The following is a 27638-nucleotide window of genomic DNA, read 5'->3' as shown; positions in this document are numbered from 1 at the left end:
ATGCAGTTAATTTGTGTTTATGTGTCCTCAGTTTCCCAGCATGCCCTGGCTGTGGTGGAGGTGAATGAGGGGGAAAGATCTGTCCTGCTTCCCTGTCAGTACTCAGGTTTAATACCTGATGACCTCACAGTGATGTGGACTCGCTCTGATCTTGATCCCAAATCTGTCCATCTACGACGAGAAGGAGGAGACGATCTTACAGGGCAAAACCAGCATTACAGCGGGCGCACATCGATGAGGTCTGATGCTCTGGACACTTCAGACTTCAGCCTCACTCTGAGAAAACCAACAAAGACTGACAGTGGCACCTACACCTGCTCCATCAGCGATAAGAGAGAAGAACTGAGACTGGGAGATATACAGCTGCAGGTCAAAGGTCAGTCAGAACTCTGGGTGGGTTAGAGACTCCACATGGAGCCTGTTATCTATGTGACATCTCAGAGTAAGAGGTCAAACTGAAGGGAACGTTTTGTAAATTGTTGTGACTAACCTGAAAAAGCAGCAGCAACATGTAGCTCAGAGCTAACCTCAGTGGAAACAGGATGTCTCTGCTACAACAGCTGCAGTCTTTACTGCATGTGCAGGTTTCCACTCACAACATTTACACACTGTACACAGTGGAGAACATGAGCTCTCTAACTGCAGCTCACAGAGCAGCAGGAAGTGTCCTGATGTTGTACAGACTCAGACTGGAGGAGCTGCTATGAAACGCAGACAGAGCAGAGATGGTTCATCATGTTTCATCCAGCTGGTCCTGATGTCACTGAGACTCTCAGGTTAATAGCTGCTGTTTTAGGATATGTAGTGTAAATCATAGCGGGGTTCAGATAACAGCGAGGGGACTGCAGAGTTAATGGCATAAAACTGTAGGACTGATGTTTATACTGTGATATTGTTCTGATTAAGTTTTTATCTGTTACATTTATCAACCATCATCTCAGACAGCTGCTGCCTGACAGAAACACTTGAAATAGTTTCGATAGACTAGACTTTCCTGTAAGTTCATTATACACAAACAAAGCATCTACTCATTTGAGAGACATTTGTAAAAAACTAAATAGAAAGCATCTTTTTCAGTGGACTAGCTGTCCCAGAGAAAGATCCAGTGAATATTTTATGAAACCATTCAAGAGTAAAAGCAAAAGGTCCCAGACACCCTCTCTACTTCTAAGGTTAGACTCCAAACTTTCCTTTTTTGATAGAGATTATAGTTTTTACGCTTATAGGGCTATAGATAGAAACAATATGAATTTGGCCAACGGTAGAGATTTTGACTATAGCTCAATGGCAACTAAAGAGTCAAGTATAAGTCAATTAAGTACTGTATCTACATTTCTTTCATGTATGCTGTCCAATAGAGGCTGAACCGTTTGAAGTCCGGCATCACTTGTGTCACTGCTCTGACTGCTGGTGGTTGAGACAGACAATGTATCTGTTAGACTTGGAGAGGAGGGCTCTTCCACATGTTGCTTCAGGACAGTCAAATCTGAGGGTGACAAACATAAATATTAGAATATAAGGTATATACAATCAAAAACACAACACAACAAATATACCATTTACGCACACAGGGCCAGTAAACTGCACGCTTTGATTAAATTATACTTTCTCCCAGGAGAACAGATGGTTATTTTGTATTTTATTATGGTAATATACAATTTACATACCACAAGGTGTGAGTGTCACATAGTGTGTTAGGTCTGAGCAGTCACGCAGCTTCTTGGATGATTGTGTTTCCAGGATGTCTGAAATGCATGTGATAAATCCAACTTACTGTTGAGCCATGAAAGCAGCGTTTTGTGATTGTTACCACAGGATATTAGACAAATTAAAAATGTTTATTTAGGAGTAACTGTACAAATCAAATCCTTCAAAATCTATCCCAGCATATATTTACTTACCTTCAGCTGTATAGATGACAAAACTCTTTGACTGATGCAAGTTCAGGAAAGACATCCTCATCCACCTCTATACCCTGCTCATCTGTGACTTTCAGTGCTGCATTTTCTGGTATGAGAAACTTCTGCTGCACTGAAGTAAAATCATCACTCAGTTAATAACAACATTAGTACAAACCATAACTTACCTGCTCTCACAAAATCTGTGAAGCTGACTTCTTCCAATTTTGCATATTTCTTTGTCTCTCTGTGTTTTACTTTTATCAACATCTTGGCCACCTACGGAAAAAAATACCTTTACTACTATGAAACACAACAGAAGAAGAAGAGGTTGTTTATGGTAACTTTATGTGAACTGTGTATAACTTAATCCATAAACACTTTCTAACATTGATTTAGCCTGTCCACACTAAATATTGCTTCAAATTTATTTAGCTAGGCTAGGTTTAGCAGACAATGTGACCGCATGTTTGCTGTGTCCTTGTCTTCTCAGTTCTGGAGACAGGGTTGTGTGCAAATCTCAGTGTGCAGCAGGACTAACTAACTGATGTTAATGGTACCTCAACATCTCATCAGTGCAGGCTGCACCTCTCTTTGGTTAAATACGGCCATTACCATGAGTCTAAACAGAATATCACTGTAGTTAGCTAACGTTAAATTAAACGTTAGTGTTAAAAATAAGAAAAAGAAATAAACGTTTTCATTGACAACGTGAAATGTGTATCTTAAAATACAGTAAGATAAGTTAGTTAGCTAACTTTTGACTAGCGTTAGCCTAGCTGCTATCTCCAAATCAGCATAACATACAGAAAACACATGTAGTGCTAGTTAGTTAACTTTATATTTTACTTATGCATGCATGTAACCAAATATATACAAATAACATCACTACACTCTCAGAAAATCCCAAAGTAAATAAAGTATTTTTACCTCCTACATGTCGGAGTCCAAGAAAGAAACACAGATAGGCGCGGTAACGGTCGACAGACAAACAACACCAGCAATGTGTTGAATTAGACTCCTTAGCACCCAGTGAATGAACACCTAAATATTACACCGCTTTAGAGTACTCCCCAACACTGACTGTAGTATAAGGTGAAAAATAAACTCCCAGAATGTAACTCTTGTGCACTTTTATGCCCAAGTCCAGGATATTTAACTCCAGAGATTTGCTGTGTAGATACTCAGCCGTGCTTCAGTTACCATCAGTGTGACTGCTGCTGCTTCTACACCTGATACTGTGGTTTACTGTGCTCTCAGACCATCAGGTGGAGGTGGAGGTGGAGGAAGGCTCAGAGTCTGTCATTCTGCCCTGCAAAACTACAGCTGACCTGCCTCAGGACACCAGAGTGGAGTGGACTCACTCTGACCCTGAACTGATGGTGGTTCATGTGTATCCAAACAAAAGTAACCACCTGGATGACCAGGACAGTTTTTACAGAGACCGAACAAAGATGAACGAAGACCTGCTGAGAACTGGAGACCTCAGTCTGACCCTGAAACACCCCACAGAGAGAGACGGTGGAGGATACATCTGCACCATCTACAGGGACAAAGACATCCTGAGACACAAAGTAGTTCTGCAGGTCAAAGGTCAGAGATGTAGAAAAACACCAGGTGTTAATGGAGGAAATTGAGGTCAATGTTCAGCAGTCATGTTGATATTGTTTTATGTTTCTCCACAGAACCATTTCCATCCTGGGCCACAGCTCTCCTGGTTCTCCTGGTTCTTCTTGTGGTTTCTGGAGGTCTTTTATTTCATTTCCGACAGTATTTCATGTCAGGTGAGTGTCTCCTACTACACTACCCATAATGCCGATGGTCAGCAGGTGTCCTCTGGTGGCTCCTTGACTGTGGCTCACACAAACTTGTTCCAGAAGCTGAAAGAGTTACAAACAGCTGATACAGAGAGCTGAAGAGAAACTTCCAGGTTTGTTCCAAAAGTCAGAAAACCTCCTTCAGACTCAGTCATTGATCAGTGAAACAGCTCCACAACATGACTTTACTAAACAGTGTGTGTGCTTCACTGCATTGATCTGACACAGAGGCTGCATGTGTACTTTATTTATGCACGTAAAAGTCTCACTGGGATTAAAATCTCTTTTACAAGAGAGACCAGCGGAGGGCAGCAGAAGTTACAATGAAAACAACCAATACAACTGAACAGAAACGTGAATAATATATAATAACTTTACATTGTGTTGTAGAAAACCAAGTATAATGTCAGCAGAAATGGTGACCTTTCTGTGGAAGTCCATGCCTAAGTTTTCTATGTGAAGAAAACTCCTCATTAAATGAACAAACTGGAATCTATCAGATGTGATTCAAACCACTGCAGTGAATTTCCTTTAATAACTCTGGTGTGTTCTAGTGTTTGTAGTAAAATGTTGTGGTCTACACTGAGGTCTAACAGGACAAGGACACAGTACAAGGACAAGTCCACTGTAACAGGTCATAAGGAGAACATTAGTAACTTCACTACAGCTCATGTTGTGCTTTGTTGTCCTCTCAGTCACCTGGGTGGAGGTAAATTCAGGTGTGGAGTCTGTCCAGCTGATCTGCAAAACCACAGTTTGTCTGCCTAAAGATGCTGAAGTGGAGTGGAAGGATGCAAACAACAGGAAGGTCCACGTGTATGAGAACGGCTCTGACCAGCCTGAAGAACAGGACGATAAATACAAGAACCGAACAAAGATGAAGAGAAACTTACTGGAACCTGGAGACCTCAGTCTGACCCTGAAACACCCCACAGATGGAGACACCTCCACCTACACCTGCACCGTCTACAGCAGGGAGGGAAACATCCTGATGGAGAAACAAGTGGAGCTGAAAGTCAGAGGTCAGTGCTGTAGATACAGGTCGAAGGTCAGAGGTTAGACTCATGATGGTGGTTAAGTTTCAGTGGGCTCCATCCAATAATGTTACAGTGTTAGCATGTCTGATGTTTGTGGCTGTTTTGGTTTTTATTTGATTTCCAGCCAAATGTAAAAGCTTCAGCAGATGAACTGTAGGAGCAAAGTTCATGTGTGAGACTTCATCTGAAAGGTAACATCTTCTAGTTTCTGAACATGTGTTTGTTTAGCATGTGGCTAAAACACAGGCTAAGCTAAGTCAGCTCAAATCTCAGTAAAAACCTTCTTTGGTCCTCATCTATAATCAGTCATATCTGAGTCACAATAACTAGAAGATGATTTCTAGCAGAAGTGTGAACATCTCCACATCCTTTCTCCATGTTATCATCCAAAGCTGTGAGAAGTTTCAGAGCTCTGCAGCTAACAGAGACTTTCAGTTTGCTGCTCTCTTCCTCTGACAGCTCCATTCTTAGGGAGCGTTAGTTCTCTGTTTCACTTTATTCCACTTATTCAGTCTGATGTTCTCTGATCTGTTTCTCTTGTTTAGTGTCTTCAATGCTGCCAGTGCCTCTCTTTGCTTTAACCAACCTTTTTCTTTATTTCTGAGCTTTTTAAGGACTTTAACTGATGCATCAACCTTTGAAAATGGAAAGAAATCAGTCAGATTCATGGCTGCATCAAAGTGTCACATGTAGTTCTCCCACATCAGCTGGATTATATCTATAGCAGCAAACAGCAGCTGATGCACAAATCTTTGTCTGTGTTAATAAAGTTGGATCAGTTCAAACAGTTTGTTGCTCTGCACTTGAAAGCAGCAGTTTTTCTAATGCACCACCTTCATGTTTCCTTCATATTTGAATCCCCCTGTAGATACTGACAGGTAACCATGTCACACAGAGCTCAAGCCTTTGAATCCAGCTGTGATTGTTGATTTTCTATTGAATGGACTTTTTCAAATCCAGCTGTAGGCCTGTGTTTGTGAGCTCATTAACAGCTGTTTATTTAGAGATACGTGGTCCTCACAGGACAGCCACTACAAACATATGATTTTATAGAATATGATGCATTACTGCAGATTCAACACAATAGAAAGGATTTGAAATGAGCTCAGCCTTAAACATGTGCAGCAGTAATATTGATCCATAGAACACTGATGGGAACATTGTTCTGCACAATAAGTACTTTGACTTTTCATACTTTATGTACAATTTGCCAGTACTGCAGTTTTGTGTGTAGTGAGGTGTTTTCATGGTGTTTTCTTGGTGCTTTTACTAAAGGAACGCTTCTATCAAATTCTTCCAAATGTTGTCAAACTGAGCTGTGTGATGAAGTGAGTGTGACAGAAACACTCAGACTGTGTTTCTCTGCTTCATCAAGTCAAATCTGGTCCTCAGAGACTGAATAAAGTCCTGTCCCACTAACAGCAGCTCCAACAGTCTGTTCACTGCTTTCTTCCTGTCAGTCTTCATCTTTCTGCTGCGTCTCCTCTTCACACTGACCACTTTCTATCTAACAGTGAGCTCCCAGTGAAGCAGCAGCATTCAGCCTGTTAGAGTCAACACAAATGTCTCCATCCAAGCTCATGTTGTGCTTTGTTGTCCTCTCAGTCCCCCAGGTGGAGGTGGATTCAGGGGTGGAGTCTGTCCAGCTGCCCTTAAACACCACACTTCACCTGCCTGAAGACGCTAAAGTGGAGTGGAGGAATAATTTTGACACAAACGTCCACGTGTATGAGAACGGCTCTGACCATCCTGAAAAACAGCACCAGGATTACAGAGACCGAACGAAGATGAATGAAGACCTGCTGAAAACTGGAGACCTCAGTCTGACCCTGAAATACCCCACAGATGGAGACACAAGGACCTACACCTGCACCGTCTACAGCAGGGAGGGAAACATCCTGCTGAAGAAACAAGTGGAGCTGAAAGTCAGAGGTCAGTGCTGTAGATACAGGTCAAAGGTCAGAGGTCATGTAGGAGTTTATTCTCTAAAAGCTTTTAGTTTGAATCTATTTTCAGTTCATTCAAATAAAATAAATTCTTTGATGTTTTGATCTAAAAGCCAAAAATGTCAGGCGGAGCAACTGTGTGTTTAAATGAACAGACTAAGAAGACCATTAAAATGATCCTAACTTCAAAATAAAAGCCTCTGGCATGATTTGAGTTTGGATCAAATCAATAGTTTTGTTAGTTTAGTCCAAATCAGTGTAAATGTATAAATATCAATAGTTTTAAAGCTGCTGAGATCATTCAAACACTTTGATCCAGTCATTTGGATGTTGTCACATGTCAGGGTGGAGCAGCCATAAATATGAGGCTTTTATTGTGAAAATGCTGAGTGTGATGATCCAGAGGAGCCCATGGGGTGTTTGTGGCTGGATGCAAAGGTTTGTAGCTCTCCTTGTAAAGAGAAAGAGCTTGAAGCTACAGAGGAGCGTCTGCAGAAGAAGACAGGGGAAAGAGGAAGAAGCTGAGGCCGCTGGAGAAAAGACAGGAAAAGGAAATGAGCTTTATTTGTTGGAGGCCGTTTGTTCATCACACTGAAATATTCCCACTTTAGAGACAGGAAACAAAGTGAAGTGTGGATTGATGTTTGTCTCCATGATTTGGGCCCTGGAAGCATTTCTTCATCTCCCACTTTAAGACATATTAATGTCAGCCTCACACGTCCCACAGTGGACAGATTTCTATTTCTAGATGATCTTTGGAGGATTTTCATGTGTTTCTCTGCTGTCACAGCTCTTTGTGATATTTGAGCGCAGCTGTAATGTTTGTGTTGTTAAAGCCACCAGACTCCACTGACAAAAACTCTCATTTTAGCCGGAGAACACGGGGCTGCTGTGGGACTTTGTGTTTGCAAAGATTTCTATTGGAGGCATGTTTGCCTTTATTATATAGGTGCAGAGAGTAGACAGGAAAGTGGGGAGAGAGTGAGGGACACACAGGCACCTGTAGTAAGCCCCGCCTTCAGCCCACCTGCTCAGCCAGGTGAGCTATAGCGCTGCTTTAACATGTTGGTGTGATTGAGAGTGAATGAAAGTGAGTGATGGAGGCAGCAGGAAACTAACAGGCTGTTTGTTCTGAGAGGTCACATGACAGTTTTTCTCAGTCTGATGGATTTGATGAGACCATGAGAGCGGCTTCAGTTCCTCATCAGAAAGAGTCTGACAGAAGCTCCTCCCTCTATACCCCAGTAGACTTCTATTAGACTGCTCCAGATTCCTGAGAGTTCACACAGAAAACTTTACAAACAGCCAAAGAAAAACTATTGAAAAGCTTCAGGATCACAAAGAGCTCTTTCACAGCACATATGAGCCATTAAGAAGTGCACATTTGTGTTTTCCACAGTCCATCATCCAATAATATCAAAGGACAAACTGTGAGGGAAAAAGCCTTCAGCTCTTTTTGAATGAAGCAAAAAGACTTTGGTCCTGAGAGATGGTTCAAAACACAATTCAGACCTACCAAAGTATTATTTGTGCCAAACACATGAAGCCTTCAACTTTGTATTTGTCCAGTCAGTGTGGCAATAGAAGTCACTGTGAGGATTTTCAATGTGCTATCAAAGAGCATCCAAACAATCAGGTGAGAATGAAGAGAATTAGTGTGGATGGACAGAAAATCCATATCCAGTGTGATTTAGGAGCAGTTCATATATAATGAGTGAAATGAAAGAAGAGCACAGACAGTAAGAACATGAGTGAGCAGACATTTTGGAGCTGCTGATCCACACAGGGCTGGATGGAAGGAGTGGGAGTCCATGATGGCTCAAAGTCTCTGATGCTAACTGTTCCTGAGCCTCTCCCCCTGCCTCCTCTTTGGATCTTCTCCTCCTCTTCTTCCACCACTGCTCTCTCCTCCCTCATCTCCTCCTCAGCTGAACTGAAGTCAGGGCTGTAACATGAGGAAACGTGCAGAAATGACTGAGTCAGCATGTTGTTGAAGTGAGTTGAGTGATCGTGAGCAGATCAGATGTGCGAGCCTCCCTGTAGAGAAAAGCAGATCTTCTCCAGAGTTTCCCACCTCATGTTTTCCTGTGTCACAGCTGATTGTCAAATCCTGGCTGTCACTAAATGAGTGGTCCAAAGGTGGAAGGAGGAGCACAGTTAGATGGTTCACCTCCTAACCTGTGAAATCAATCAGCTGAATGAAAAACACTGTGATCCTATGAGCTGCTATCAGGGCTGCTCCATTCTCAGGATTCTCATCTGGATGATTGAAGCAGATTATTGATGAAGTCAGCAAACAGCTTTCAAAATGGCTCTTTTTCCAGGGGAACTCCCTGAAATGTAAATCTCATGGAAATGAAGAAGAAGTCAAAGGCGTGGTTAGGCCCAGACTTGTGGCTGTTTGCAATGTAAAGCCCATGTTGCAGGCAGCTGCTGCTCCTTACTGGCCCACAGTCTCCACTGATGGATGTGTCAGCTCACTTGTACTGTAGCCACGGGGAGAGCGATGGAGAGGTGAAGCTGAAAACCAGAGGTGTAGTGCTATTTGTTGAAGCAGCCCAGCGCACCGTGTGCCATGGAAGCACAAGTTTCCAGAGATGATTGGACTGTGAGCAGAAATGATCCATGTTGGACTGAATTTAAGAACAGATCATAAAGTCCTCTGTGTGCCCAGCCCGTCTGTCTGAGCATCTTCATCAGTGTGCAGCTGATCTACAGCTAATGTGCTGATTGATGAGCAGCCTGTTCATGGTGATGATGAGAAACAGATTGGATTCAAAGCACAAATGAGTGTGTGAAAAAGGAGCAGCAGCCATGATAGAGCGAGTCATCTGCTGACAGAAATAGTGGAGTGAAGGATTTGTGCAGCGTTTCTCTGTGAAAACAGCTGATTCAGATCAATGAGAGGAGGATGAAGGAGAAGCAGCATGTTTCTGATAGAAGGATCACTGCTGTGCTACAAACTGCTGGGACTGTGTGTGAATGTGTGACGGCTCAGCTGGAGGCAGGATTGGTCCAGAGGAGAGCTGCTTTATTCCAGACTAACTCTTCTAGAAAGCTGAAATCTGTGTGGAACAGCTGACCTGTACCATGTGGAAAAGAACAGCAACACGATTCAGCGTCAGATCCCGACACATCCACGGATTCATCCCGTTACAGGAACTGTGCCACACGTGGCCTCTGTTTGTTCTGCATGTGATGCTGCAGGGATTTCTTCAAGTCACTATAATATAGTGTCAGATGGACACATGAAGCTAACACGGCACATCTTTGTGAGTCTGCAGCATGTTGACACACATGTCAGTGTTGTACAGATCTGAGAGCAGCACAAACAAACTCCATCAAAGTGATTTGTGCTGTTGCAGAGCTGTGTGACTGCATTTGTCTTCATTATGGACACATTTCTACAAATGGGACTAAACATGTGACCCTCTGCACATCCGTGGCTCAACAGTGCACCCATTGGCTGGATGCAGCTTGTATTGTGGCTCCTCCCCCTTAGCTTCAGGTCAGTTTAGCTGTGTTTCCTCCAAATCCCAGAATTCCTGAGGAGCAGGAATATGTGTGGCTGGGCTCTAAACACTCAGGGTGAGGACTGAGTGAAGAGCTACAGGACAGAGCCAAAGTTTCAGCACTGCGCTCACAGCTTTGAGACGTCCAACTGGTCCTGATAACATCTCCCCTCTCGTTCCACATACATGAAGACTGCTAGAAGCAGCTATCAGCCACATCAGGCTCACATCATGCTTGGTATTAAACATGCTGCAGTCTGCAGTAAACTCCCTGCCACAAAGCTTTGAGTGCTCTGAAAGGGAATCTCCTCCAAATGCACCTGTAACAAGGTGACCTGCAGAAATAACTGTGTCCACGGGCAGAGTCACTAACACTCTGCACCACAGCTAAACCTGCTTTGGAGCTAAAAAGCTGCTGTCAGGGTTTCCTGCAGAGCTTCACAGGAAATGTGGAGACTGAAAGCTGTGGACAGTTTCTGTGGCTGGATTATTTCATATGTGTTTGTAGGAGTTTCACTTTCAAAGTTTGGAGTAAAGTGTTGAAATAAATCAGGTCTGTGACGCACACTTTACTGCAGATTGTTCTCAATGGAACACAAAAAGCAATCAAAATGTGATTGATCCTGATGTGCTTGTTGCTTCTAGCAGTGTTCATGTATTTGCACAGAGAGGGGGAGATGTTATCAGAGTGTGTAAGTGATCAGATCTGATGCTGAATCATGTTCATGTACAGTCAGCTGATCCTCACAGTTCAGTTTGTAATCATGCAGCTCTCCTCTGATAAATCCTGAGCTGCACCTGAGTGTCAGTCCTCAGGACCTCACACAGTCCCAGCTGTTTGAAACCAATGAATTTACTGCACTGAGGAACTCAAATGAGTCAGTGAGATCATCAACATGGATCTTAAAATCAGCAGCTCAGATCATGTGATCACACATAAGAACCATGGAGCAGGAAACATCTGAGAGTTCAGCTCCAACTCTGATGGAGTCTTAGGAGGGTGGAGATACCTGCACAGATAGGAGCTGTTTCACTCTTTAACAAGCAGCACCTCCAAACTACACCCTTCATCCACCTTAATAGGGGAGCATTTGAAGCCAAAGCTCCACCCACCCAGCCACTTTCTCTGGGCTGACTGAAACAATCATATGTGGGGTCAGAGTTCACAGACTAGACAGTCCTCTCCAGATTTCATCCTGTTTCTGTTCAAAACATCAAATCAAGCTGATGGGAAGTTGTAAAATCCTTCAGAATAAAAGCCTGACTATTCAGAGCTCCAACATTAAGAAGAGCAAAGTGAACCAAGGTGGATGGAGGCAGCAGAGAAACTGTAGGGTGGAGCTGAATGCTTCATCAATGGGATGATGCAGCAGATTTTCTCCACCTTGCACAAACTGTCCTGTTAGTTATCATGACTGGAACATCCAAAATGTCTCCAGAGGCTCCGAGTCCAGCTGAACATGTATTAGTGTTTACAGTGGAACTGAGATGGTAGGGACTAGGACCTGGGGGACGTCAGTCAGTGACGGAGCGGTCAGCAGGTGTGGGCAGGTGTGGACAGGTACTTGATGGAGTGTTTCCTGCTGGACTCCATATGATATGTTAGCAGAGAGGATCTGGCTCCTGATTGGTTGAAGTGGAGCCCATCTGCTGCAGAAAGATGCCTCCTGTCCCAGAAAACATTGAAGTTGTCTCTAAAGCCCAGGCTGTGGGAGTCACACACAGAGGAGAGCCAGGTGTGGAGGCCGAGCAGGACCCAAACGCCCCACGGCCACAGGTGGGAGTGGGGCTGGAGATACAAACACTACGGTGGGCTTGTTTCACAGCCTCACAAAGACACACAAAGTCCAGTTTGAGGAAGTGGGAGCGCTGTTTGGAATCTGGTTTGTGCCCATGTGGATAAGGATGGTGTCGGCCTCCGCACGGGATCGTATTCTGCCAGGAAACTTGTGATTGTGATTGTGATTGATATGTTTATTGATTAGCATTCAAATATCTCAGTGAAGACAGAACAAAGATTTACCACAAAGCAAGAAAGCATGAGACAAGGCTAATCAAAAGGTATTGGCTGAAGCATTTGCTTATTACGCCAACCCTTTTAACAAAAGATCTTTTAGCATGCAGCTCCTGTACACAGGGCTCGAAGCAAATAATAAAATTCAATTCAATTCAATTTCATTTATATAGCGCCAAATCACAACAAATGTCGCCTCAAGGCGCTTCATAGATACAGAGAGAAAAGCCCAACAATCATATGACCCCCTATGAGCAGCACTTTGGCGACAGTGGGAAGGAAAAACTCCCTTTTAACAGGAAGAAACCTCCGGCAGAACCCGGCTCAGGGAGGGGCGGCCATCTGCTGCGACCGGTTGGGGTGAGAGAAGGCAAACAAAGCAAAAACAAAACAAACAAACAAACAAACAAGAAAAAACACCACCACCTTAGTAAGTAACTACATCAAAGCAAAAGAATCAAGAGGTTTTCTGTTTTTGGTTTTTGGTTTTTTTTTTTGCTCTTTTCATTCTTGATATATATATTTTTCTAATACTCTATTTTTAAACATATTTTTAAACAAGGAAAATGAACTACACCTTTTTAAATCACTGTCATAACTATTCCACAGGTTAACTCCTCTAACAGAAACACATCTCTGCTTTATATTTGTCCTTATCTTGTTTTTTTTAAAGAAATCTGTTCCCCTTAAGTCATATTGACTCTCTCTGACTTTGAACAGCTTCTGAGTACTGGGGCAAAGCAAGTTATTTTGTGCTTTATACATTATCTGTGCCATTTTATATTCAACTAAATCATAAAATTTCAGGGTATTCAGATTAATGAACAAAATGTTAGTTGGTTCTATATAGTTTGATTGGTTTATAATTCTTATAGCTCTTTTTTGCAACTTGAAAATAGGAAGAGTGTTCGTTTTATATGCATTACCCCATATCTCCAGACAGTAAGTCATATATGGAAGCAACAGAGTACAATAGAGTGTGTATAATGATTTTTTGTTCAGGACATGCTTTGTTTTATAGAGAATAGCAATGGTTTTTGACATTTTTGTTTTCACATGGTTTATATGAGACTTCCAACTCAGCTTATCATCAATTATCACTCCAAGAAATTTATTTTCGTACACTCTTTCAATTTCAATTCCATTAACCCTGATTTTAGATACATTTTTCATTTGTCTAGTGCCAAAAATAAGCAATTTTGTTTTCTTTATATTTAATGATAACTTATTTACATCAAACCAGTTTTTTAATATATTTAACTCCTTTTCCGCTGTAGTCAGAAGCTGTTCTAGGTTTTTACCAGAGCAATACAGAGTGGTATCATCAGCAAACAATACACATTTTAACAGTTTGGAAATGCTACATATGTCATTTATGTATAATATAAATAATTTAGGGCCCAGCACAGAGCCCTGAGGAACACCACAAGTTACCTTCAACTGCTTAGATTTTACATTATTGAATTCGACATATTGATATCTGTCATCCAGGTAACTTTTCATCCACTTGTATGCTAACCCTCTTATGCCATATCTCTCTAGTTTATTCATTAATATAGAATGATCAATCGTATCAAACGCCTTTTTTAAGTCTATAAAAACACCAACAGTATATTCCTTATTATCTATAGCATTAGATATCCCTTCTACAAGTTCCATCACTGCCATCGAAGTGGACCTTTTCACTCTAAAGCCATATTGGTTATCACTTAGGAGATTATGCTTCTCAATATATTTATCAAGTCTATTAACAAATAACTTTTCTAAAATTTTTGAGAACTGTGGGAGCAGTGATATTGGCCTATAATTGGTAAACTGACTTCTCTCTCCGTTTTTATGGATTGGAATAACTTTTGCTATTTTCATTTGTGAGGGAAATACACCAGTTTGAAAGGACAGATTACAAATGTATGCGAAAGGTTGCACTATATATTCTATAATACTTTTAACTAATATCATGTCAATACCAAAACAGTCAGTGGACTTTTTATTTTTAAATGTCTTCACAATGTTAATTATTTCTCTATGAGTTACAGCACCAATAAACATGGAGGACACATTCTGAGTAATATGTTTATTTAGGTCGTTATTATTTCTTGACTCTGGAATTTCTTTTGCTAAATTAAAGCCAACATTTACAAAGAAATCATTAAATTCATTTGCAATGTCTTTAGTTTTATCAAGCACAATATCTTTATCTTTTTTAAAATAATCTGGATAATTCTTATTTTTTGAGCCCTTTTTGATTATACTATTTAATATCCTCCATGTTTCTTGTGTGTTACTTCTACTTTGCTCCAATAATTTGTGGTAATATTCTTTCTTACTTGTTCTTATAATATTTACTAATCTATTTTTATATAACTTGTACTTTATTTCAGCATCTTTTGTCCTCTGTTTTATGAATCTCTTATATAGATTATTTTTCTTTTTACATGCATCTTCTATCCCCTTTGTGATCCATGGCTTATTTGATCTGTGATGCTTTCTAGTGATTTTCATTAAAGGACAATGTTTTTCATATAGTGAAATTACAGTTGATAAGAATGCATCATATGCACTATTTGAATCTTCATTTGCAAAAACCTCATTCCAATTGTGTTCCTTTAAGTCCACCTGGAGGGCAGCAATGGCTCTTGTTGTTCTAAGTCGTATCATATCAAATATTTGATTCTTTTGTTTAGTTTTAATCCCAAAATAATTTTGAAAAATTGCAAAAACAGGAAGATGATCGCTTATATCAGTTATAAGAAGTCCACCTACTATTTCATGGTCAGTTTTATTTGTGAATATATTATCTATCAATGTAGCTGTATCAATTGTTATTCTACTTGGTTTTATAATTACAGGGAAAAGGGAGTTACTATACATTGTATTTATGAAATCTGTTGTTTTCTGATGTCCATTTGGGTTTAGCAAATCTATATTAAAATCACCACAAATTATTTGCACTTTTTTATCATTTAGGTTGCTAAACATAGCAGCAAGTTTTTCATTGAATGTCTCAAGGCATGAACCTGGTGTCCTATAGATGCAACTTATAATTATATTGTTAGCTTTTTCAACATGGATTTCACCTCTGAGTCTCCCTCTTTTTTTTTTTTTTTTTTTTTTCTTTTTCTTTTCCTTTTGTCACTTGTTCTGTTAAAATCTCTCCGTATAAAATGCGGCATACATGAAGTAAGGTCTTTACCACCATACGAGACGTTAAGTTGTAGCAGCTCCTCACGGGAGTAAACAATCTTCAGCTGACTCACAGCCTCACACGCATCAGGGGAAACAAGCCAGCACAATGTAACACCCGTCCCACGTTCTATTGAGAGGGGCGCTGGGTTCCTGTTGTTACTTTCCTACTGATACTCCCTTTTTAATGCTTATGGTATTAAATATGCAATAAAACTAAACTATATGGAAACAAACCACACACAAGCAGGTCAATTATAACATTAACTCCACTTTAGTGAATGCTTAATTAACAACACAAAAGAAAATAAGTAAAATCAATAAAGTTTGTTAAACAATGGTGAGGTATCTACCTCCACAGAAACAAAATAATCAAATAATATTGTGGGCCCACACGCACTCTCACCAAACACACACACACCTCAAGTGCTACAGTCTTTCTGCTAGCAAGCCCCTCGTTGCAGGCCTGAGTCGTGGCTCGGGTGCGTTGGGACCTAAAACAATATGGCCGCTTCACTTGTTGCCAAGCAGTAAAAATAAAAAGCACGTGCAAACAACAGTACTCACACCTCCAGGCAGTTCAAGGGGATAGCGGGGAAACTGGGTCATGGCTACCAGCAGGCCGCGGCAGCAGCACTCACAGTCGTCCTTTCCACGCGCTCCCACGTGAACACATAACTTCAGCACACCAGCAGAAGGGACCTCTCTGACACGCCAGCAAGACGTCCGTCTCCTCCTACTGAATCACACAACCCCGCTAAATGCCAGTTCACATGCCATAACATTCAATCTTAGCATTAGCTTAATAAATAAAACAGAGCAGAACAAGAGCTTAGCGAATATGCTCGGCTACGCTAGCGGCTGTGTTAGCAGTTGTGCTAGCGGCTAATCGCGGTTAGCAGTGAGCCCGTTTTACATAATAACATTGGGTACAAGTGTCAGACAAAATTCACATTTACCTCACAGTAGGGTACAACAGTTCTCGACTCCAGTTAACTATCCGTCAACCCGAAAATACGTCTGTCGCCTTCTATGAACTCTGCGTTCACTCGACGCTGTTCAGCTCTCGTCTCTCCCGCTTCCTGCAGCACACGGCTCCCCACTTACTCCCACCCCTCTACCTGAGACTACTTCAGGGTTCACTGGAGCTGTAGTACATATCAATACCATATCAAAAATAATGACATGAACCTCAAAATACAAATAAAAAGGTTGTGCATTTAACTGACACACATCACATACTTTGCAGGCATTTGTATACATTCTTGAACACATTAAACATTTGCAGCTAACTATCAATTTTAATGAACAAATTTAAATAATGAGCTACTTATATAGCCAGGGCTACAACAATAAAAATCCAACAACAATGAATAAAAAAGAATCCATGTCTCACTGTTAGTGGAGCAATTATCACCTTGAAAACCCGTCACTTGTGTGTGTGTGTGTGTGTGTGTGTGTGTGTGTGTGTGTGTGTGTGTGTGTGCGCGTGTGTGTGTGTCTGACTGTGTTGTGTCTCCTCTGCAGGGAGAGTTCAGGTCCAGGATCAAACAGGGGACATCAGGAACAGAAGCAGCTCCATTGATCCGACTCCTCTGATGGCTGATCAATCAGTTTGATCTGTGTGTTCTTTGATTATTGATCAGTGATGTCAGAGTGGAGTCAGTGTGATGTTGTTGTTGTGTGTTTGAGACTTTTAGTGTCCATGAAGGTCTCTGCTGCCGTAGATCCTCTGAACTGTGACAGAGGTCTCACTCTGGAGGAAACTCTCAGCACTTTCCAGCAGCTCCTCCATCATGGAGGACGTTCCCTCACTGTAACAGGTGGAGGAGAGAGGAGAGGAAGCACAGGTGGATCCTCTGAGGAAGAGGAGCGTTCCTACAAACCACATGATCACATGACCAGAGGACAAGCATGTGCAGAAACACATTAAAGTCAGCCTGTAAACACGTTTGTGGAAATTCTAGTCGTGTTTTTCTGTCACATTCAAATAAAAGCAGAGAAAGCAGAACAAATGCTGAAGCTGTCTGTGTGAAATAAAGGAGTTAAAGTACTCACACACACACACACACACACACACACACACACACACACACACACACACACACACTCACACACACACACACACACACACACACTCACACACACACACACACACACACACTCACACACACACACACACACACACACACACACACTCACACACACACACACACACACACATCTGTCCAGCAGCTGTCTGAGCTGCAGTCTGTATTGTGTGTGTAATATCTTCATATGTTTCTAACATTACAGTTTTATCTTCAGGTGTAAAATCAGCTGCTCTGCTGTCTTATCCCCTGATCCTGTGTGATTGATTCGATCCTGCAAACGCCACAAATTTCATTTCAGCTTTTATTTGAAAGCCAGCGAGTAAAAGGATCAGCGATAGTTTTCAGAGCGATGCCAAAGCTTGGCTTCCTCTCCTACAGCAGCTTTTCTTTCTTTTCTCTCCCTGTGAAATACAGCAGCTGGACCTTTAGCTGCAACACACTGTGAGACAAACTGCACACAAACAGTTTGTGTGTTTGCTGATGTTTGTTGAGCTGATAGAAACGCTGCATTTGAAATTAGCTGACACTTCAAAAACGTTCGTCCCTTTATGCTCGCTGCTCTTCAGCAGGGCTAGCTAGATGCTAAAGTAGCGCTAACACAACTTCCAGACACCTGCAGGCGTTCAGGTGTTGTCCCAAAAACATATCAAATAAAAACATGGCCCACTTTAAGCCCTGACTGTGACTCACAGTTTGACTCTTTGGTCTCTTTTTATGTGATTAATAAATGAACAGGATTTCCTTTCATGTGTTTCTGTTTAGGCTCAAATCACTTTGATGTTTGAAGCTCGCACTGATGAAATAATAACTCCCCTCAAATGTGTTAAACCTAAAGTAACCAGCCTGTTTGAACATGTAAGGAGTAGAAAGTACAGATGCCTGAAAATCCTACTTAAGTACAGTAACAGAGTATTTGTACTTAGTTACTTCCCACCTCTGGCCCTACCGTTTTATCCCATATGACTAAAGGCAGGTAGGGGCTGGCTGGATTCAGCAGAGCAAACATCTAATGTAGTCGTGGGCTCACAAGTCTCTCTGGATGCTGTCATGGTGTAGTTGCCATGGTGACACAAGGTTTGGCCCTGACCAAAGCGCTCGGCACAGACATGGTAGATTTGGCCGTCACTAAATGATGGAGGCAGGGAAGCGAGACTCAGACGGGTCAGGTATCCTGGTGTTACTGAGGAGAACTCTGCTCTCTCTTTCTAGTCCCTGTTATTTACTCACACTGTCCCATTTAAAGCAGCTGAATCCTCTGTGATGCTGTTCACACAAATATGGTTGGATCACGCTGAGACTGAAGGGACTCTGACTGTCAGCTCACTCTTGAACACACTGAGTTTCTGGGAGTCTGGCAGATATGAGACCCTCTTCAGGAACTGAGTCAAAGAAGAAAAAGTGGATTTTTTCATTTGATCGTCATTTTTCACTGGACGTGGGTAAAACTCCTGGATATCAAAGACATTCTGAGGATCACTGAAGTTAAACGGCTGAAAGTTTAAAGAGAATTGTAAAATGATAAGATAACGATTGACTAATAAGATAATCTGACAGGTCCTTAAAGTGGCCCCTTGGTGGAGCTCAGCAGGACGACAGGTGGCTGTGAGCTCATTTTAAAATAATCATAGAATAAACAGAAACATTAGCAGATGACGTTTGAAGGCTTTACATGTGTTGGATATGAATGTTTGGAGCCCAGATCATCATTTGTCTTGTTTCAGTGTGAATGTTTTTCTCCATGTTGGCCTGAGGGTGGTGCTGTTTAGCCTGTGCTGAGTATTTGTCACTATGCTGAGTTGTGGGTGGAGTCAGTGATTGGCTGAAGGTGCCTTCTTTAAAGCGGGAACACTGGCTCAGCTTTCCTACCTCCTTACTCCCAGCTGGACCACGCTGCATCAACAAGTGATTGTCTGTGTGTGGAAGAGTGATGCCATTGTACACACTGTAAATATCTTCTTCAGCTGTGTGGGTGGAGAAGCTTTTCTGTTAGGGAGACGGTGTCCTTCTCACCTTCAGACATGAGATTAGAAAGAGAGAGAGTTCAGATTACAGAGCAGATATGAATGAATGAATCTGTGCTCGTCCTCACGGCTCCTGCATGCTTTTAAAAAAGTGTGTGTTCAGCTCTGATCTCCAATCTGTTCTTTTCTCTCTTTGTTTCCTGGGTTCATGAATAGCTCTACGGGACATTTATTTATGGCCTCACCTACTGAGTATCCATCTGATAACAAACAGGGAAAATCTAGAAAATGTTACATGCGAGGGCCAGAAGAGGGGGATCAGGTCTATGCAGGATGGCACATACCTCTTCAGTGAAGTATGTGAAAACCCCCTATACACAAATGGAGTACATTTGTGCACAGTAACTGAAAACTCTTCAATATGAGAAGAAGAGAAAGCAACACCAGAAACAGCACACAGTAGACATAACTACCAAAATAAAAGGTTACAACAGCAGAGAATACCTGACATGAAATTAGGGCGCACAGGAGGGCAGGAAACCGGAAACCCAACGAATCAAAGTAAAAGTAAAACTAAGAAACTCTGACAATAAAACTAAAACAGGAGATAAATCAAATACCAAACTCACAATGACACGAACTATGAACACTGTGCAGAAATACAGCAATCACAGGCTTGTTTATTCACTTAATTAACCATTAAGTAAACCGTGTTCGGTATAACCTGCATGAATACCAATCAACTACATTTAATTTGACCAGATTATGATAAATGTAACATTTTACAGTGTATTTATGTAACAAAATACATGGAAAATTTCCCTGTAATTAATTTAGTTAAAGTCAGAATTTTAGGCATGACCTTTTTGGGGGTCCAAACTCAAACTATGAAATAACAGTGAGGACAGTTGATCATATTATTATATTAATACTTTTTCTTTTTATTTAATTATTTATTCGTTTTTATTATTTCACACACACACACACACACAGCCATCATCTATACAGCTTCTAAACTTACTGTCAGTTTTGCAAAACTAAAACTGTAATTAGGTCAGCTTACATTAATATAACCACGTGGATCAACCACGTGTTCCTGAAAGCAGCTCGCTGTCTGCAGTGTCTGTGCTCCCTGCTGCTTCTCCTCACTTTCATGTTTAGAGTTCTGCAGAAGGATTTTATTTTGAAGGCTCTGACAGGAAGTTGTGAGGTGTCTCTGTCTAACTTCAGAGGAGGAAACTTTGTTCAGTGTGTCAGCGGTGCTGTGATCGAGCTGCGTGCGCCTGTTCCTCAGAGTTAACGGGACTTTCAGCGGAGAGGAAGATGCTGCTGCGGCTCGTGCTGCAGGTCCTCGGTAAGAAAGCACACACGCAGACTGACACACACACAGTGTGTAACACGAGCTGACTGCATGAAGCCCCTCTGTGTAGTTACTGTGGTCCCTACATGCGGGCTTCATGTGGGGCGGGTCTCCCCGTGACAGCTGAGCTCATCATCCTGATATCTGCTTGTTAAGAAGTGCGTCAGTGCTCGTGTGCGTGTGATTCACGGCAGAAATAAAAGTACTTTGTATAAAAACTAAAAGCTTGTCTCACAATATTAAAAGCCCCGTTTACCATAGAAAGCACTTTAATGTGTCAAAAATGGTTTTTGTTCACAATAACGCCACGTGCACAATCATCTATGTTCAAGTTCACTGATTAATAAAGTTATAACAATCCTAAAACAACAAATAGACATTTTTCTCTTTTTTTATTCAACACCAGATGTTACTCTGTGTGTTTGTACATTTTTAATGCTTAGTCTCAGAATAACTTGTGTCCTGAATTGCCCCCTTATAGAAATCCCCCTGAACAGGTCCCCTCCCTGGTCCTCTGGTCACATGACTTACAGTAAGGTCCACAGTAAGATCGTCACCCCTGTTTTTGTTTTTCATACATCAGAATGTCTCACTGTGACTGTTACTGTACAAACTGATATCTTTGTACGGTTGGTGTTCATTTCATGTCAGGAGATAGAACAAATGTGAAAACTAGGAAATATTAATGCATTATAATATTGTTACTATATTTAAGAAGTATTATATATGCTGGTGGTACCAGGACAAACGTCAGTAAAGGTGTCCATGTAAAAGTGTGTTTAGACGTCGAGGTCAGGTGGTACAGCTGCAGAAGTGTCACTTCATGAAATCAGTATGTTCGTAAAAGCTTTATTACGTTTCTCAAACTGTTTTTAACAGCTGTTATTATGGTTGTTATTTTTATTTCATGGGGTTGAAAAAACTGTCATGAAAAATGTTTCATCTGCTTAATGAGAACTTCCTTCTTTTCTAAGCCCGACACATGAAAGCAAATCAAAATGCACGTTCCCTTTGGTTTAGTCACCCCTGTTATATCCTGTCCACTCGGTTACCTGTGTTTGTGTGTGTGTGTTGTTGTTATGGTTAAAAATTAACTAACTAAATTTCTTTTATAGATGTCCTTATGATTACTTGAAGGGAGTAAATTTACAAAAAACAATATTTAAAAAAAAATGAAAATGAAACAAAACCATCCGTCTTCAAAGTCGATGACGCCTTTTCTTTAATAATGCTTGTTTATTAACACGTTCATCGTTTGCAGATTACAGTCAAGGATTAAAAGCACTTCATTCCTAACAGAGACTAGTCTCAGAACGTTTCACTTCCGTGTTTTTCAGACGTGCATCAAAGTTTTCTTTGATGTTTTTTAAGCATCCTTCGAGTTAGTTTTTGTTGGATGGGAAGAATCCATGTTTGAGTACTTAGCAGAAAACGTGGCTTCTGAAACCACTTTCCCCACGATAAGAACCACTAGAAAAATCCACAGCATACAGGTGATTAGTGTTTTTTGTTGTGTGTGCTTGTGTCTCCTTCCAGTTTCCCAGCATGTCCTGGCTGTGGTGGTGGAGGTGTATGAGGGGGCAAAGTCTGTCCTGCTGCCCTGTCAGTACACAGGTCTTATACTTACGAACCCCACAGTGCTGTGGACTCGCAATGATCTCGACCCCAAATCTGTCCACGTGAGACGAGAGGAAACAGATGATGTAACAGGACAAAACCAGCGTTACAGAGGGCGCACATCAATGAGGCCTGATGCTCTGGACACTTTAGACTTCAGCCTCACTCTGAGAAAACCCCAAATGACTGATAGTGGCAACTACACCTGCTCCATCAGAAATGAAAGGGCAGAACTGAAACTGACCGACGTACAGCTGCATGTCAAAGGTAAGAAACCCAAACAAACAAAAGAAAAATGTCAAATTAAAGGTTGATAGAAAAGGAATTTCTTTTGCTGAAAACTGGAAAATGGCATTAACATTTTCCAGATGTAACCAGTCTGCAAACATCAAAATCTCACAGGTAGATTTTTTGGTGTTTCTACTAAATCTGGATGATTTGATTCAGACGGTTTTACATCCTGTATACGCAAGAAAACCTGCAGCTCACAGGTCTAATAGAGACTGATGTGCAACATGTAACAGAGGATGTCATTTTAAGAAGATAAACTTGACCTCTGGAACTATGAATGACAGGATGATAAAGTGCTGCCAGCTGTTCTTTATTCCAGAAGAATCCACTTCCAATCAAGTAGCTTTCGTTTATTTATTTATTGAACAGGAAGCAGGGTTATGCATTCATAATGTGAGTGTGGAGGTAGTGTGGTAAGGGGGTGTTATAGAAGGGCCAACATGAGAAATTGGTGACGCTCCCTTAACGGCCTCAAGCTGCCACTTGTGGCACGTCTGGAGGAAAGGCAGATAATTTTGAATGTTGTGGATCCAAAACTTGGCACCGCCTCCATCTATGATGGCCCAGGAGCTCCGTTTCTGGGTAGATGACCTGAACGTACCAGCATCAGGCCGCCGCATCAACAACATGTCGGGAGTGATTGAATCAAAATCAGCTACGTTTGAGAGGACATAAACATAACCAGGGGCTTGGAGGTGACGATGCCCTCTACTTTGCTGAGTATGGTCCTAAAGACTTCTTCAGTGACATGCTCCGAGATGGTGTAGAGCTGATTTGATGGAACAAATCTCCCGTTCCCATGAACCACCATGTGGAGCGTATGGAGGGTTGAAATGGAGATGCTGGCTGGCCAACTGTTTTCAGAGCAGGGCCGAGATGCGATCCTTGACATGATGATGAACAATGTGGTGCTGCCATCTGTACTGTGTATGTACGCCATGGATCCAGATGTGCAGGCTCCACTGGAGTCAGGAAATGTGGGTAATCAAAGCCAATCAGCAACAGTGGTTGAGCTTGATGGAACAGCCCATATGACCAATCATGATCGTGTATGGTAAATGGTCTGCATTTGTATAGCACTTTAATTAGTCCCTAAGGACCCCAAAGCGCTTTACACTACATTCAATCATCCATCCATTAACACACTGGTGATGGCAGCTACATTGTAGCCACAGCCACCCTGGGGGGCACTGACAGAGGCGAGGCTGCCGGACACTGTCGCCACTGACCACCACCAGTAGGCAAACATGGGGTTAGTATCTTGCCCAACGGGGCAGCCTGGCCTCGAACCACTGACCTTCTGATTAGTGGCTTACCTGCTCTGCCACCTGAGCTACAGTGTATGTCTCTATCTTTATTTACACACATGTTCTGTTGCTTGTTAGTGATTACTAAAGGTAGCACTGTGAAGAGTATTTGTATGGATTTTATAGTGTCCAGTTTAGTTACCATTTTAAACAAAAAGAGAGAGAATCATGATATTTATATATTATTAATATGTATTTTTACTGGTAGCAGAGATCAGAGCACGTCAGTTCTCTCTTTACCATGAGCATGGCTGCTGCTGCTTCTGATATTATGGTTCATTTTCCTCGTAGATCAGCAGGTGGAGGTGAAGGTGGAGGAAGGGTCAGACTCTGTCATCCTGCCCTGCAAAACAACACCTGACCTGCCTGAAAAGGCCACAGTGGAGTGGACTTGCCCCGACCAAGAACTCACTATGGTCCATTTGTATGTAAACAGAAGTGACCATCCTAAAAATGTAGACAACCTTTACTGTGGTCGCGCAAAGATGAACAAAGACCTGCTGAGAACTGGAGACCTCAGTCTGACCCTGAAATACCCCACAGAGAGAGACAGTGGAGGATACATCTGCACCATCCACAGGGACAAAGACATCCTGAGACAGAAAGTAGTGCTGCAGGTCAAAGGTCAGAGATGTGGAAAAACATCAGGGGTCAGTGCAGGAGATTGAGGTTCAACAGTCATGTTGATATTGTTTCATGTTTCTCAACAGAACCATTTCCGTCCTGGGCCACAGCTCTCCTGGTTTTTCTTGTTCTTCTTCTAGTAGTTTCTGCGGGTCTTTTATTTCAATTCCGTCATTATTTGGTGTCAGGTGAGTGTCTCCTCCTACACTACCCATAATGCCGATGGTTAGCAGAGCTGAAGAGAAACTTCCAGGTTTGTTGCAGAAGTCAGAAAACCTCCTTCAGACTCAGTCATTGATCAGTGAACTCAATCAAAACCCTCTGTTCACTTGGAAAAATGTGCTGACAGTAAATAAGCTCAGTCTGTCTGTTCTTCTGCTCTTCATCCAACATGTCTGCAGACTAGTTACCAAAGAACGAGTCAGGAACACATCAGGAGCATGATGGAGACGCAGTCTAACACTTGTGTCTCCATCATGCTCCAAAACATTGTTGCTTTGACTCTTGTCTGCGGTTTTTTATCAAGATGAAGGAATCCAGAAGAAGTGTAATAATAACAATTTTCAAGAACATCAGTGAGGTACAGATTGTTTGCAATATTTGGTTAAAGGTGCCTTAGTGAGTTGCACTTCAATGAAAAGTACTCATATGAATGGAGATTGAAATTTTTACTCAACAAGACAAAGATGATGTTTTTATAAGGAAAAGGTAGAAAATGAGGTCAGGCACAAGTTAAATGTTATGCGATTTAAACAGTTCAAGTTTGTGGTTTGAAACAATGATGTGGATAATACATTTTAGTAAGGTGTTAAATATGAGATGGTTCATATGAGCAGCAGACAGGATTTCTCTCAGAGCTTTGTAGACTGTGTTGATCAGATGAGTGTTGGACCGTAGATGTGTACTATTTAATTCAGCAGCAGACAGTAGGTTCACATTTATGGAAAAGAAGAGCAAAGATGGAGTTTTAACTTTAAACTCACATATGATGCAGGCTTACATTTTTCAAGTTCTGTCCAAATCTATAAATAAAAGAATACATGTGATCAAACCAGGTCAGCATTCATTGTTCCAGAGTTTCATGTCAAAGCAGGAAAAGGGTTAAAGATGAATGTTCAGTATACACAGGTCACAGTACTGTTAGCTGCTCAGTGGGTAGAAAATATGAGACCGTTAATACTTTATTCATCCCCGAGGGAAATCGGGTTAAGGCTGCCAGCCTCATCAGCGCCATCTTACCCTCCAACCATACATACATTACACAAACATCACATGGACAGGTCAGAGAGGTATACAATGGAAAATGCACAACATGAGGAAAGACGAGGAGAAAAAATAACTCCCCCCAGACTGAGCTCCAACTGGGTGATCGGGGGGGTGAGTGTAGGTGTGCGTCAGTGTACATGCGTATGTGTGTGTGTTCTGTGTTCAACCGAGAGAAAGTGTCCCTTCACCCGGTTAAGCTAAAGTCAACAATCTTCTTCAATGTGGGCGGCCTTGAATGAGGGGAGAGAGAGTCACAACAAACAGTCTTATTATCTAAAGGAGAGTTTTGTTTTTCCCGTCAGCTTTTGCCTTGAGCATCCAGCTGGTGCCAGGGGGGCCGCATGAGATGAAGATGGTAGTTGTTTTGGTTAGGGCGAAAAAACTGCATCCAGTTTTACAGCTGGTGTAACGTCCATCACTGGTCACCAGGTCTCTTAATTCCTGTTGTTCTTCTTCAAGATCTTATCCATAATGTGTTCCAAAAACACAGTCTGAGTGCTCACAGCCCATCGTCTATCATGTCGGCCAGCCTTGTGGGATTTTAAACAGCTTCATCTGCTTCTTGTTCTTTTATAAGCCAGCTCCAATCAGCCTGAACTCTGTTACCATAGTTCCAAATTGGTAGATGTCCTTCAATGTCCTCCATCAAGAGACGCAACCGACCATCGAGTATCCAGAAGCAAACGTCTCCACAGCACAATCGGGCCCTCCCAAGCGAGACTATACAAAAGACATGAGAAGCTGAGCAGGAAAGATGAGGGAAGAAGGAGAAAGTGTGACCGCCTCCATCAAGAGCCAAGAGACAAGATCAATAATTTGTTGGGATTTAGGTTTATCAAGAAATGAGAGCTGCTCCATCCAGAGTGGGATGGATGCCATCTCTTCTAACAAGACCAAGTTTCCTCCAGAAAGATTCACAATTATCCATAAAGCCCACATCGTTTTTTGGACACTACTCAGACAGCCAGCAATTTAAGGCGAACATGCGGCTAAACGTGCAATTCAATATCATTTTTAGTGACCACCCGTCACCGGGTGTCATTACTGCCGACGTGAATTACAATTTTACTGAATTTATGTTTACCTTTTGTCAGCAGTTTCAAATTTCTGTGCTGTGGTCTGCTTCCGTCCTTCAGTTTTCTCTACACCTCTGAAAACCTGCTGCTGTCTGTGTTTGCTGTTCTTTCAGTGATTCCAGTGAAGGTGGAGGTGGAGGAGGGGGTGGAGTCTGTCCAGCTGCCCTTCAAAACAACAAAACACCTGTCGGGGGAAGTTCAAGTGATATGGGAACGTTACGAGCCGTTCCAGAAGGCTCACGTGTTTACAAACGGCCCAAACCAATTTGAAGAACAGCACGAGGTTTACAAAGACCGAACTGTGATGAACAAAGACCTGCTGGAAACTGGAGACCTCAGTCTGACCCTGAAACAGCCCACAGAGAGAGACAGTGGAGAGTACAAGTGTTTGGTCTGGAGGAAGGGAACCTTCATCAGAAAGAAAACCGTGAAGCTCAAAGTCAAAGGTTGGTTTGTCTGTTTGTTTGCTGGCTTGTGTGATTGTGTCTGACTGTCTCAAGTCTCCTCTGCAGGTCCAGGATCAAACAGGGGACATCAGGACCAGAAGCTGCTCCATTGATCGGACTCTGAGTTTTACCCTCACCACTCGCCTTTTTGTTCATTTAGTGAGTTTTAATGTCACAGCGTGATAATACA

General features: G+C 41.9%; 1 protein-coding gene across 2 annotated transcripts; it reads left to right on the top strand.

Moving 5' to 3' along the window:
- On the top strand, positions 1–27638 carry LOC148103205 (uncharacterized). 2 transcript variants are annotated; one of them, XM_087838554.1, is made up of 7 exons: positions 1–376; positions 3159–3491; positions 22358–22705; positions 24328–24660; positions 24747–24848; positions 27116–27448; positions 27515–27638. In XM_087838554.1, exons 1-7 carry the CDS (start codon positions 1–3, stop codon positions 27559–27561), a joined length of 1872 nt encoding a protein of 623 aa, XP_087694680.1. In that variant the 3' UTR covers positions 27562–27638. The 2 variants fall into 2 exon arrangements, with proteins under 2 accessions (XP_087694680.1, XP_087694681.1); XM_087838555.1 differs by lacking the exons at positions 1–376; positions 3159–3491 and adding an exon at positions 20336–20815.

The sequence above is a fragment of the Neolamprologus brichardi genome, chromosome 3, assembly GCF_056152115.1.
Source record: "Neolamprologus brichardi isolate AB-2024 chromosome 3, ASM5615211v1, whole genome shotgun sequence".
Taxonomy (NCBI): domain Eukaryota; kingdom Metazoa; phylum Chordata; class Actinopteri; order Cichliformes; family Cichlidae; genus Neolamprologus; species Neolamprologus brichardi.
This window is presented reverse-complemented; position numbering and strand designations above follow the sequence as displayed.